This window comes from Fistularia commersonii, chromosome 8 (assembly GCF_037954325.1).
Source record: "Fistularia commersonii isolate RoL2024-O1a breed Wild chromosome 8, RoL_Fcom_v1.0, whole genome shotgun sequence".
Lineage (NCBI taxonomy): Eukaryota > Metazoa > Chordata > Actinopteri > Syngnathiformes > Fistulariidae > Fistularia > Fistularia commersonii.
This window is the reverse complement of record NC_141291.1, coordinates 20028394-20043323: the sequence shown is the minus strand read 5'-3', so window position 1 is coordinate 20043323 and position 14930 is coordinate 20028394. Positions and strand designations below refer to the sequence as shown.

General features: G+C 38.8%; 1 protein-coding gene across 1 annotated transcript in view; it reads right to left on the bottom strand.

Annotated features, from left to right (window-relative positions):
- Positions 1–14930, bottom strand: part of LOC147232216 (partitioning defective 3 homolog) — a 330190-nt gene that overhangs the window by 171927 nt on the left and 143333 nt on the right. Inside the window, exons 6-10 of the mRNA XM_086151573.1 lie at positions 14431–14531; positions 12499–12582; positions 4021–4146; positions 1708–1905; positions 1421–1605 (exon numbers count right to left, since the gene is read on the bottom strand). Coding sequence (XP_086007699.1) covers positions 1421–1605; positions 1708–1905; positions 4021–4146; positions 12499–12582; positions 14431–14531 — 694 coding nt within the window. The remainder of the gene's footprint in view (positions 1–1420; positions 1606–1707; positions 1906–4020; positions 4147–12498; positions 12583–14430; positions 14532–14930) is intronic.

Genomic DNA, 14930 nt, shown 5'->3' with positions numbered 1-14930 from the left:
TTGTGTACAAGATGAACTTTATCATATTACAAACAAACAACTCAGGCTGTAGCAACAGACTGTCTGAGACATCTGAAACTCAGTGGTTCTTTGCCAACTTTAACATTTCCCTCGAGCCACTTAAACCTTTCCCTAGAGCACGCTTCATTTACAGTGTGCTGCTGGCCTTACTTGCAGCATTTTTCCCTGAAGCTTGCTGCTGAGCCCTTGGTAGGTCAAGATTTAAAAAAAGTGCTCCCTTCAATATGAAAAATACACAAATAATGATAAGCTAATAAGAACAAATATCAATAAATAAAACAGGGCAGAGAGAGACCGGGTAACACATGGTGTTACCTAATCTGGTCAAAAACAGTCCAAAAACATGCAACAAGCCGGTTAATTGGAAAAAAAAAATTGGGAAAGTTGCCCTGAATGAGTGAGTGAACTAATGGTTGTCTGTCTCCCTATCAACTGGTGACCAGTACAGGATGTAACCTGCCTCTTGCCCAATGACAGCTGCGATTGGCTGAATGGATGGACCTCTGACCCATATCTACAGTCAGTCACTTCTAAACAACACATTTCCAAACCAAAATTCCCTGCCAACACAGTTTCAAATCTTAGAAAAATGTTTCATCCATAGACGTGATAATTCATTTTGAAGGAAATTTGAATTTGATTTGTTAAGTGAACAACAATATGGGTACAGATCTAATTAATCATCCAAATGGCAGTAATGGAACGGATAGAAAATAATATAATCAGCAATTAATAGAAAGGAAGGTGTTTGTCACAGATTTGGGTTGATTGGCATAGCAAAAATATCTAAATAATCTCTCCAATTTAATGATAAAAAATCTCATCAGTTTGCATATTACAACAAATGAACATGGCCAATTGCTATGAACCAGCCCCCAAAAATTCTTTAACTTCATATATATATCTTTATGAAGTCTATTCATGTTTATGTATATTTATATATATAAACAAACACACACATATTTACAAACACAAACATATTTACAAACAAACACACAATCACATACATACACACACACACACACACACACACACACATATATATATGTGGCTGTACATTCCTATAATGGGTTTGCAATGGTTTATGTCTACCTCAGCAAAGTATATTAATGCAAACAGATGACCAGACATCTCTGGTAAGGAAATTAAGACATTAAGAATAAGAAGATAAGAATAAGAACAACTTTATTAATCCCGAAGGAAATTGCTGTGCAATTAAGACACATGGTCGAATGATGCAGGAGCTGTGTCAAAGTAGTCAAGTAAAACTACTGGCAGCTCATCTTTAAAACCTTCCTATCTAATTTTAATTTTCAAAGAGAGGCATGTTATGATGAAAATATTTCAAATAATTAAAATGCCAAAACATTTTAAATCAGGGTTTATTTTTGGTTCCTACCTTTCTTCAGTTGGATATGGAATCTGCGCCCTTTTTCTTTCATGTAGGAACTGCTGGATGAATTGGTGCTAATTCTGCGGTGAAGAGAAGGGGAGGGGGCTGATGAGGAAGAACTGATGGTGTGTGGTACAGTCATGTACCGTCGACTTGGCACCGGGGTACTTCCATCTATTGGACCTTGATGGCTACGCATGGTTGATAAATCAAGGTATCATTTAGTTAGCAACAGAATCTATTATATTCTCACTGAAAAAAGTGAAACAAAAAACTTGAGGTGTAGGAGTAACCTTAGTGCAATCCCATCCACAAGACTGGACCTGTCCCTTGGCTGGGGAGAGTCTTGGCTGAAGCACACTCTGGTGAATTGGGCTGGACTGGAATCACTACTCATTGTCAGCAGCTCATATTTGGTTTTCATGGAGGAAGGTACCACATGGAAAAGGATGAGAGAAGAGCCCATGGCTTGCCTGAAAATGTTCTGAGCTCTGGAGTTTAAGTAGAGAGAACAAAGAAGGGGAGATCATGAAGACAGAAATCCAATAACTTTAACATGATAAGAGACACAGCTGAAATATGTAATATCATAGTGAGGCAGACACCAAAGAATATTGTAAGTTAACTCACACCGTATATTAAAAGATGATAGGGTGAGTTGAGGTTAGCATGGTAATTGCAGGGTGTCACACGGGTACCAGAGGACAGAAATTGTTATCTATAATTACCAGCATCAGGACAGGGAATGATAAAATTGGCAAGTGGTGAGATGACGCATTATATAGTGTTTACTTTTTTAATATAACAGTATGTGGAGAGTCAAAAAGCCATCACAGAAGTATGTGTGTTTAGAGAAGGGGCATGAAATGACTCAACAATCAGCTCAAAGATGAGGAAAACCATCATAGAAGCTTTAAGATAATGAATTTGGGATGTTAAACATGCTATCCCTTAGACACAACAAAAGATAAGAAAAATGAGGATAAACAATGAAAACCATGCAAGTTTTAGGACTAGATAAGTCAGAATAAGAACTCAACAACATTCCCACCAAAAACAATCATTTAGTCTGGGCAGCCTCGGCACTTAGCATATATATAGGCTGGAGAGGAGCAAGACACACAACAGAATGAGGGTAGCAGTGGATGTCTGGATTCCAGTTTACAGATCCCCATTACCACACCAATGCCTTGCTGGTCCAATGCAAATGTCATAGCTAGGCTGCATCTTCTGCAGACTGCTTTATTTGACTTGGACACAGCAATTTTAGAGAGTTTTGTCTCTGTTTTGGATTAACGGTCTCTTTCATAAAAGGAGTTGCCAGGAAGGAAACCGCTGTATCTAGAATGACAGCAATTTTTTTTTTTAAATGAGACCAAGGAGCTCAGTCCTAAATGGTGTTCTAGTCATTCACAATGAGTCAACACATCAGATAGTAGATTTTCCAAATGGTTCCAGGCATTTATTGCTCAAACTTCCATGTAAGTTTCAAGGTTATTTTCAAATAAAATCATTCATATTACATTATGATATTCATTTGGGGTAAATTAGTGATTTCAGAAATAATTTTTCCTGTGCATTAAGTGGAAATTAGAACACAGTCAACAGCCAATTGAAATCAATGATGCATTATATTGTCATTATTTATGATGCATGTTATTGTTGTATCATTGTATCTTATGCCCAAATGAGGCAAATTATAATATTTTTTTCTTGGCTTCTGTCAATCTTTCATCAAATGATTTTAGAGGAATGCAGAACTCCCATGTACCATTAGAGAAAATAAGCACGAGAGTCCAACCAACTACCATGGGACACTGCCCCCAGGCTCTTCCCTAGCACATCAACACAAAAACAAACATATATAGACGACTTTAAAAGCTGATGTCACTGTATGTGAGACCAAATAAACAATACTATGTGCATGTTCAAGATTATACCCATATGTATGGCTAGAGGTACACATGGGTACATTTTCATTGCATTTCAGGATATGAAGGAAACCAAAGTCACTTCAAGTGAAGAAACTTGGGACACTGAGGCCAAACATGGAAAGCCAAACAGAGAGGCATCTTGTTGGGATTAAACCAAAGCCTCACCTTGCTATGAGGTAGAAGTGCTAATCACCTTGCCACCTAATTTATTTTATTTTGAAACCGATTTTAATGTAGGCTGAACGTGTTGTACGCCTGGCTCTATTTGATTTTTTTCTTTAATTTAAATGAGACTTCTGCCATTATATATCCCCTATAAAGAAATATAGTTGATTTTAATGAAGACTGAAGTGAAACTCTCTTCATTCTCTCAGTTATAAAATAACTGAAAAAATGTTTTAATGAACCTTTTGCTGATTCTCTGAGTATGACACCTTCTAACCATTACATGCAAGTAAGGGAGCATTTTATTTGTGATGCAAAATATAATATATTATTACGAATCACTTTTTTTATACAATAACACCTGAAGTCAAACATAATTAGTTTCATATGTAATTTATTTTTTACATGTGTTTGTTCACTTATTTACGCATTTGATGTTTAATTGGAAAAACTACCAGCGAATATATGAAAAAGAGGGCATCTACAAGAGAAGATATAATAACTCACTGTTCAAAGCGCAGATTGCGTATGTCACCCTGGTTTATCTTGACAATGCAGTCATTCTGTTGGAAGAGATGTTCCTGCTCTGCTTTGCCTCCACGCTCCAAACGCTTGATTAATAAGCCTTGAGTCCTGCAAATGATCGCAAGTCCTGTTAGACATATAAAATACATCAGCAATGAACGACTTGCATCTACTCATGTTAACACCCTTTTTCTTTGTTAGCGATGCTAAATTGGTTTTCATTTGATCTTTTGATCATTGGCTATTTTCCTGTATTCACCGAGCATTTTCAACTCTGCTTCACATCTGTACAATATTTTATCTCTTTACAAAAGAGCAACAAATTTTAACTCATACTTACTAGATCTTCATTGCCGGTTGCTATTTTCTAATGTGGTCCCAGTTGCACGTGAAATGTTGTCAAGATAGTCTACTGTGTGAAAACAGCTACAACTCTCCACAAACTCAAAAATATTGCATAGAGTCACAATGGGACACTTTTAAATGTTAAGCTTGGATAAAGACTACAGCGCACATAGTTCACATTGTCTTGAAGAAAATAAACATACATAAAGACATAGCAAATGCTTTTTCATGACCTTTTTTCTCATATCAGGATCTCTGGTTTATTGACAAATTTAGGCATTCCATGCAGTAATGAATGGGTTAATAACACAATCAGCATGTCAAAGTCATGTCCCTTTTATTCCATAATAAAGTGCTGAATTAACTGAAATGCAATACAACACAATACTTGTTACTACCAAGGACCTGCATTATCTGACTCATAAGATACACCATTTAGAGAAGTTTGATAATGATAGCGCAGGTTGCTTGAGGTAATCCGTATCTACACCAAAGAGATTATTTCCTGGCTTCAGAGAAATTGTTGCCTTCACCGGAGCTTAAGATGAGAGCGGGCAATGTCTTTAAGATATCTAAGCAGTTCTATGCCACTGCCATATCAGCAATACCTTCAAAAGAGGAAACCTTTACCGTTTATATACCCTCCTTATTCCTTCCGCTAAATAAATATCAGCAGCCTCTTTGGGGCTTTGGTAAGGCCCTAAGGATAACCACACATGCAAAGATATGAGATGCGTTCTCACACAGCAGATCTATTAACACTATCCGCCTCCAAAGCAAAGGATGCCTGAGGAAGCAGGTAGAATGACTGAGTCTAAGTGGTTTTTGTCCTTGTATAGATCAAAAACTTTGTAAGCTCACTCTTGGAGGAATAAAAAAAATAGTAGTACAATTACTACTATATTTATAACTATATATACTTGCAGCTAAATAGCAAAGCACCAATATAATATAAAATATGGATTTGTCACAATTTTCCGTAGCTTCTTATTATTTGAACAGACACATAAACAGCATCACGTTTCAACAGCGATCCTGTTAATTCCAGGCATCAAGGGCAGCTTTGGAAATGTCTTTAGCATTTTAAGCAGCCAGTGACTCCTAGAACATTGCTCTAATTGACTGCATGATGTGGACATTCACGCTCTCACAGCAGACTCATCTTTGCTCCTCAATGGGAATAAGTGGTTCAGTATTAAGTCAAAATTAGAGATCACAAAAGGCCATTTCCTCTTCTTCGCTGTTTGAGCACATGTTGCCAGGTCATCTTAAGTGTCTTGAACACAAAGTAATTGCAAGCTCTGTAGAAGCAGACATGGCTGTGCTTTATCTTAATAAGTGTTGGCAGCTTGAAAAACAATGTATTGCATATGAATATTATAGCATGGATCTACCCTAATGAGTTGTAGCAAATTGGAGACAGTAGATAAAGAGGTTTTCGTTGATGCTTATCGGTATTCAAAGCAGAGGCTTGAAGACGGATGCTGCATTGTTTAGACATGAGCAAAATGAAGGTTTTAGAAAAACCTCTCTCTTGTGATAAGGAAAATGTACTATCACCCGCATCAATTTATTCGGCTTATTGGCAAAGAATGTTTACATGCACAGGGAATTTTGGCCAGTTTATGGTTATACCTATTAGTATTTAAAACTGAGTAACACTGGACAAAAGGACATTGCACACAGAACAAAATACAAAGTGCAAGGTATGATGTAGTTAAGTAATATCCCAAATGAGTGAAGTTGTCACTGATGTAGTGTAACCTTAAGGGGCGCACAAGTCAGTGTCTGTCTGAGTTGGTCCCAAACCTGAATAAACGCAGAGGGTTGCATCAGGGAGGGCATCTGGCATTAAAATAGTACCAAAATCAAATATGTGAATCAAACCTACAAATCTCATACTGGATTGATGAAGACCCCAATAAACAACAACCATTGCTGCCGATAACCTAGGATACCAGTGGAAAGTGGGCTACTGTGGGTTGAAGAAGGAGTCAAGGAAGGCGTGTTTGGAAGCAGTGAGAGAGAAGAGGAAAGGCAAGAGCCTGGGACAGAGTAGAGACTCTGAATATTGGGATGATGATAGGAAGCACTAGATCGTTGGTTGACATGCAGAGAAGAAAGGTAGATATACAGTGTGTCCAGGCAACTAGGTGGAAAGGTAGCAAGGCTAGAAGCTTAGGAGCAGGTTTTAAGTTGTACTATTATGGTACTGACAGGAAGAGTTATCTTGAAGGAGAAGTTTGCCAGTAATGTTCTGGGTTAAAGGAGTGTCAGATGGATTTATGAGTCTGAAACTGGAAACTGAAGGTGTGATGCTCAATGTTGGTAGTGGCTACGCCCCACAGGGGAGTATGAGTTAGAAGGGAAGGAGAATTTCTGAGTTAGGAGGAGTGAGTTAGATGAAGTGATGCCAAATATCCCTAGGGGTGAGAGCAGTAATTGGTGCTGACTTCAAAGGACATGTTGGTGCAGGAAATAGAGGTGAAGTAACAGGCAGGTTTGGTATCCAGGAGAGGGACAGATGGTACATTTTTCTAGAAAAGGCAGATACATAGGCTAACACAAGAGCGGAGGTGGGAGCATACAGTTAGGCTACATCTTGTATAGATGTCATCTAAAGATCTAAAGGAGATCAGTGACTGCAAAGAAATGGTAGGTGAGAGCATAAAAAGCCAGCATAGGATGGTCGTTTGTATGCTGAATCTGGTAAAGACTGAAAAGGGAGAAGCATTGTATAGTTTTCAGGTAGAAGTTATGAAAAGCCTTTGGGTGGTCAGGGACAGCATCCAGATGTGAACAACAACAGCTAATTTGATCAGGGAGACGGTAAGGACAGTACTTCTAGTGTCCTCTCAAAGGAAAGTAGACAAGGATTTGGACACTAAAGGGACTGAAGAGAGCAAACAGGGGTACAGGAAGATGCCGCGCAAGGTAAAGGTAGAGATAGCAAAGGCCAAACTAAGGGTGTATGATCACTTGGTTGGACAGTAAGGAAGGAGAGAATGATCTATACTGGTTGGCAAAACAGAGAAGGAAAGGATGTACTGTAAGTTCTTCTCAAAAACCAACAGTGCGCCTTATAACCCGGTGCGCCTTATACATGGATCAATATTGAGCCGCAATAGGTCTTGCAACTACGGGAAGCAGCCACCGACTCCATTTTCTCCCGTAGAAGAAGAAGCGCGCGGTGCATGCTGGGATATATGACTGTGTGAACCGTGCATTGTCATTTCCATTTGTGCATGTGTGTGTGTGTGTGTGTGTGTGTGTGTGCATGCGTGCGTGAGTCACCGAAGTAGCAGTGGTAAAAAACGGCAAAGGGGAATTCCAGTCCCACACCACTTGTGTGTGTATAAAGACCGCAAAGTGGCTCCTTTCAAGAGGCACGCTTACGACGCAGAGTTTAAACTCAAGGCTATCAGTCACGCAGTAGAAAATGGGAATAGAGCAGCAGCGAGAGAATTCGGCATTAATGAATCAATGGTGCGGAAGTGGAGGAAGCGACAAGATGACCTGCGCCAAGTAAAGGAGACTAAACAGAGTTTCAGAGGAAACAAAGCGAGATGGCTACAGTTGGAGGACAAACTAGGAACAGTTGGTTATTGAACAGAGAGCAGCTAGTAGAAGCATCTCTACAGTAATTATTCCAATGAAGGCAACAGGGCTATCTAGCGACATGAAGATCAATGAATTTAGAGATGGTCCTTCTTGGTGTTTTTGTTTTAAGAAGGGCTTTGAACGCTTTGTGATTGACTCAATTGATTCCAATTGAGTTGCAAATACATTGTTTTCAACAAAGGCGGCACAAATACCAGTAAGAGCTACCGGTACATACGGTACTGTATTGTGAGTGCACAAACTTGTTTTGGGAGTGAACGGAGTTGTCAGAATGTTTTTTGTATTCTATTAATAAAGTTTAACTGACTTGTCTGACTGTTTTGTTGACATTTCCTTTAGCGTAGCTCCATTTAGTGGATGCATAACGCAATACTTTAACGTAACCCCAGCCACTACTGCAGCTTCTATTATGTGCGCCTGATAATGCAGTGCGCCTTATATATGATTTTTTTTTTTTTAAAAGGCCATTCATTGAAGGTGCGCCTTATAATCCGGTGCACCTTATGGTGCTGAAAATACGGTACTTTGAAGAGCTGATGAATGAGAAAGACAAACGAGAGGGAAGTGTATGAAAGGTGAATATTGTAGACCACAAAGCAGCAGAGATTAGTATAGGTGAAGTGAGGAGAGCTTTGAAGAGGATGAAGAGTGGAAAGGCAGTTGGTCTTGATGATATAATGGGAAGCTACAGAAATGTCTAGAAGAGGCAGCAGTAGAGTTTCTGGTTAGATTATTTTACAGGATCTTAGAGAGTGATAAGATACCTGAGGACTGGAGAAGTAGTGTGAATGTGCCACTACGTGAAAATAAGGGAGATGTGTAGCATTGCAGTAAACATAGAGGGTTAAAGTTAATGAGCCATAAAATGAAGTTCTGCAAAAATGTGTTCTATCCCAGTTTGCTTCTCGTGGGTGAGAGTCTCAACAGAGGCCTGCAGAAGAGTTGTAGTCTGAGCGTGGTCTCACTCCTTCTAAAGCAAACTCAGCTCCTGCTCCAGTACCTGAGAGTGAGTCTCCTCTCATGAAAGCTTCAGGGACCAACTCAGATGTCCGCAACACAGCAGGTTCAACACACTCCCGGTCCATACTATCTTCTAATGAATGCAGCTTTGTCAATAGGCCACTGCAGAGCAGAAGCTATGCATAAAAAACACAGCAAAACAGTAGTCCACCTGAGACTCACAAGAAGTCACCACAAATGTGACATACTTACTACCTCCATAGGTGATATGAGGTAAAGACAGGAAAATTGGAGGGGTATCTGTGCTGCCAATGGGAACAGGTGGGACGCAAGTCTCCTTCGGAGACTGAAGCTCCAGCTCCCCCATTTGGATGGCTTGGTTTTATCTGCCTCAATCTCTAGTTTGCAGACATCCAGCTGGAATTAGTCACTCCTAAAAGGCTAACTGGTACTTCTATGGTACCAGTGAGCCTGGTTCTCTATGTGGAGTTGGGCTGAGTGGACTTTAACCTGTGATTCCGCTTGGGACCCAATGCTGCCATGCAAAAAGGGATCAAAATGAGTAGTGTGCATGGTGTCTTGACCCCCAAGTAAGCCCTACCACTGGTGACAGCAGTCATCTGCTTAGCCTGAGGCTCGACCTCCACCTCACTCATTATGCCATCACTTAGCCCAGGGATTTCAACTCCCGTCTTTCAGGGCACCCCTGGCAACAACAGAACCTCCATCTCCATCTACCCACTCAAAGCTAGTGCCTCCAGATCTTGTTTCAGGGTAGATCTGGAGTAAAGTAAGCCAAAGTGGTCAGCTATTTTAGTCAAATAATCCTTCTACAGCTGTCCACCTGGTCAAGGGTGAGTGTGGCCAAAAACAACTCCCAGTCAAACATGATTGCTGAACCCAGCCACACTCAATTTACACACATTCCATTTTTCAAACTACACAATCTAGCCAAACAGATGCATTGCCAGGATGCCTTTAACAGTGATCCAGTACAAGTCCCAATTTATATTACATCCCAGCTCAGAGAGGGGAAGCAACATAAGACCAGATGCAATTGGTCTTCTGTCAGAGGAACAGCACATGTTAGGTGTTTTGGAGATAAGGTCAGAGAAGCCTGACTGAGATGGTTTTCATGTACAGAGGATATATAGTGGTAGGATGATGGTGGAATTGGAGCTGCCAGGCAGGAGGTCTAGAGGAAGACCAAAGAGATTTATGGATGTAGTGAAAGAGTAAACAAAGTCAGTTGGTGTGAGAGAAGAACATACAGGGAATAGGGTTAGATGGAGGAGATTGATTCACTGTGGCGACCCCAGAAGGGAAAGGCCGAAAAGAAAAGAAAAGAGGGTCACTAAGTTCATGCAAAGAGATAAATAAAATCTGGATTAACATGTCTGTATATATACAGTGTGTATATGTTTACAACAGGGATGTGTATCATAGTAACAGTGTCTAAAATGAGATACTAAACAAGGGCATTTGATTAAATATCTGCATTTTGATTAGGATGTAAAGTGATAATAGAATATTTGCAGTTCCTTAAGGGTCATAAAGAATTGTCTGGAATTTGAAGAAGAAAATATACACGTCACTGCATCCTAAATTTGGAAGAACATAACTATCACTGCACTAGTATGGCGTGTAGCTCAGCAACTGAGCTGAGAAATGGCCTGGCATAGGCCACCTGCTCCCATTTTCTGGGTTTAATCAAATAATCTAATGGGGATCTATTTATATGCAGCAATTATGTCTGCTTTTTGTTTCCAATGGAAGCTGGTCATGGAATGAGAAGTTCATTGAGTGAAGATTGCATCTGTAAGGGGTGAGTCCATGTGTGCACATAAAGGATTTTCCATGTGTTGCCATTAGGCACTTAGATAAAAGAAACTAAATGCCACATGTCCCCCTATACTGTCTTGTGTACCTACACTTGTGAGAGTGATACTGGGCAAGTACCGGTATTAACTTTTTTCAGAATCTGTCCCACTGCTTGCTTGACTGCAAGTCAGGTAAAGTACTGTTAGCCATTGCTCTAATAACTGCAGTTTCTTGTTTGCTCTCTCGTTTTGCGGGCTGCCATTAGTGTCTCGACCAACTCCTCAGGTCAGGCAAAGAATAATACTTCCTTTCTTAAAACACAACACACAGGGAAGAGCTCAGCTCAGCCATATTATCAGCCAACGGAAATTTATTATTTTCATGTTTGTTTTTTCTTTGGTTTTTATGCCGTTAACTGAAGTTTCTGATGGCTATCAGCTTACCTACATCAGTCATAAAGTGCATATTAACCGCTTTTCTCTGCTTTACTCTGTGTTGCACAGTGCAGATTCATTATTTCTGTAGGACGTAATACACCTAGGAAGAATCAAAATAAGCAAACTTACTTACTTCTAGACCACTGCAGGGTTCTGGTTCAAAGTTAATCAAAAAACACTAAAACAATTTAAATGTAAATTTTATGATTTTCCTATAAACATTATTAGTATTACAGAATAATTTTTCTGTAACTCTCCTTTAATTGTGGCAAATGCTAGTACCTCATAGAGGAATCTGCAGATGTTAGCAAGGTCTAATAAGGTATCAGACATAATGTAAATAAGTAAATATTTTCCAGTTGTGACAGTAAGCTCAGGAGAGTTTACTGTCTGGGAGCGTTGATGACACTAGGTCAAGGCTAAATATAACTCCCTGGCACTTAAAATCAATTATTGGAATACTGTTTAAAAAATGACTTACAGCAACCTTCAATGACAGTCATCCTCTCCCTCAGATGTCATTCCATTTCATGTCCTTGCGCTGCCTTTTCATCTAATTTCCCTGTCTCCCTCCCCCTAGACCCGAAGAGTTGCATTCACCTTGGTTGCCTGCCAGTCTCTTGGCAAGGAGCAGGATTCTGTGTTATACATTAGCTTTTAGTTTGATTACATCTTGCCATTTCCACTGTCCTTTATTCTCTTTTTTTCAAGAATATCCATAAACTGGAATGCTTTTCTCCTCTTGCCCCATGCTATCAACACGTTTCATTTGTTAATAAATGCTAAGTAAGGAGAAAAAGAGAAACCTAAATCATCTTGAAGGCAGAGCAGATGTTATTTGCAACTGAGGACACGTGTATGATAAAAAAGAAAGATAACAAGACTTCAGAAACTGAGCAGTCAGGAGAAAAAAAGATACTTTCATCTGCTCTCTCTCCCACTGGGTGAAATCTGATATGTGCAATGTGATATGTGCTGATATGTGATGTCTCAGCAGTGAAAAATAAAAAGGATAGCTGACGGAATAAAAATCAATATAAGACACAGTCCAATAGATAAAGAGAGGTGAATATGAAGGAATAAAGAAGAAAAACTGAGGAAAAATTATCATGACTTAATCCATACAATAAAAAGGCAAACCAAATCTATACAAATAAAGGAATTGATATAAATAAAGGCACTACCAGCTGCTGCACATGAAGCTGCATTGAATCTCAGAGTATTACCGGTACTAATTTTATTATTACATTTCATGTATTTATTCATTTATCTTTACCTGACATCCTGCGAACTGAAAGGTACAATGTGAATACCCAAGGGGCCTCCTTTATTGGACACCTCAACTGGTTTCAGGATGCTCCTGCAGGACAATGATGGATGTGACCAAGAGGAGGAGGAGAACAGGGAAGAGACAGGGGCATACATTCATGGCTAAAAATTAATAAATAAATGACAATTACAGTTTTTTTTTTTTGTCTTTTTTTAAATGTGGAGTATAGAGAGATACAAAAGAAGACATGGTCAGAAAAACCTTTTGATCATTATAGGAAGAGAAATGGCATTGTATGTAATAAAAAGGAGCTCATTTCAAAGTCATGCAGGTAGACCTCAGGGTTGATCTGGGAAGCAAATTGAGACTCCAATTAAGTGATAAAGATCAGGTTGTTGTGCTAAATGAGAGCAGAATAATTGAAAAATGTTACAATAAGGGAGGAGGTGAATGTTAATTTGTTAAGATAAAGCCATGAAAACAAATGAACATGATGCTGATGTATGTGATTATACTGACTGGCTTTGTTTTGTTATTTGTTATATGGTATCTGGCAGTTTGAATTGATATTGACTTTACCTGTACTATTGTAACAACGGAAAATTGCAGTTGCCAATCGCACAAAAAAAAAATAATACATTAATTAATTAAAATTAATTGAATCAACAAATTAATGCACAAAAAACTGGCATCACACACTCAGGTAGTGTTGTGTTCCTGCACTAGCCTATTTTTAATGTTTATTTTTTCTAAATACAGAAAATAAATATGAATAAATAAATCCAGATGCCCATCATCAGACTCAAGAAAACCCATAATTACATTTCCGAATCATTCTGTTGTCTTTAACTTTTAGTAGTAGTCATGAGGATGTTATAAGCTGATGTTGTTGTTCACCTTAAATTTGGATCAAGACAGATATTTGAATGCACATGCTGAGACTTAACAGTTTGAGCAACAATGTATATGCTAAAATGTTCAGAAAAAGCGTGTCCATTCAAGAGGTGAATAATTAGGAGCAGGTATCCTCAAATCCAGTCATGCGTTGAGAATTGAGCATTTTAATTCATCTTAAGAACAAAAGCAAAAGAAATGGAATACCTACTGCAGCCTGTTACACATTCCAGTTGAGAATGTGCTTATTTGTGTTTGCAAATGCGGTCATGGTAAACAAAATAATAGCCCTCTGTAAATCAGCTGTGTGTATCAGCTATGTTTTAGGGTAAGACATTCTAGGCTCTAGCATCATTCATTAAAAGAAAACTACCTGCCACATGTTATAAGTGTTATGAGGTACAGATAAACACCAAGTTCATCATGTTTCTGTGAAATTCAGTTAATCAAAATTGTTGCACATTGCTGTTTTTGGAGGTTCAGCTTGCAATAATTTTGCTGCAGGCAGATGTGTTGAATCTGTAACACATTTTTTTCCCAAGCACAGATTGAGCCTTATTGTTCCCACCTGCCCTCAGAAGTTGAGCTATGAGAGATAGACTCTTAATTGTATGTTTTGCTTCAGATTGCTATGGGGGTCTGTTAAATTAGGATGGGCTACTATTTTTGCCAGTAACAGCTATCAGTGTTGCTATAAGACATACTGGCAATATTTTTTTTTCTAGTCGAAAATATTTTATGTCATAACAGTTGAAGGCAATAATGTCTGATACAGGTCTCCAATTGTGATACAGCTTATGATAATGCCAACGGGCTTGCTTTGGGTTAAAAAGATGATTTATTGAATTTAAAGGGATTTTTGTTTTTTTTGTAACCATTCAAATTGTCATATCTGTTAATAATGCTTTCAATAAATGGTGATGGGCATCTGGATATGTAATAAGTTATTCATTTTACAATGTAAGTCTGAAGAAGTAGGTCTGAAGCTGTGTGCATTGGAAGCAGACAGAATAGACACGTGAAATTTTGATAATGCTTACTCACTCAAGACTTAACACGGGTGAGTGGTCCAATGAAGAGTCAGCCCTTCCTACTGGTTCGATCCGCTCAATTCTCCTTTCATGTTTCCTTGGTTCCTCTTCCTCCTTATGAAAAGAAAGACAAAAATATAATTATATTATCTTTAAAAGCCTTCCATGTAAAAAGGCACAAATAAATAAATATCTATATATTGAACCAGGGTCCTTCATGCTGTGAGGCCAACGCACTCACCACTGCACCGCCCTGAACTAAACATATATACATTAAAATAATAAACAATTTAGCCACAGTAGTTCATATTCAAACCCATAATCAATGGGTTTCATTCATTTCATTCATTCACATGCAAGCCCGAATACAATCATTCATATTCAGTCAAAGGACACTTTCACTACATGTCAGATGTGAGCGGCGACACTTAAGCAGGATCATCGTTGCTTGGCCAAAGTTTCAATGACATACTAGCATAGATATATTGCCCTTTCATTAATAGCTCTGGCCCG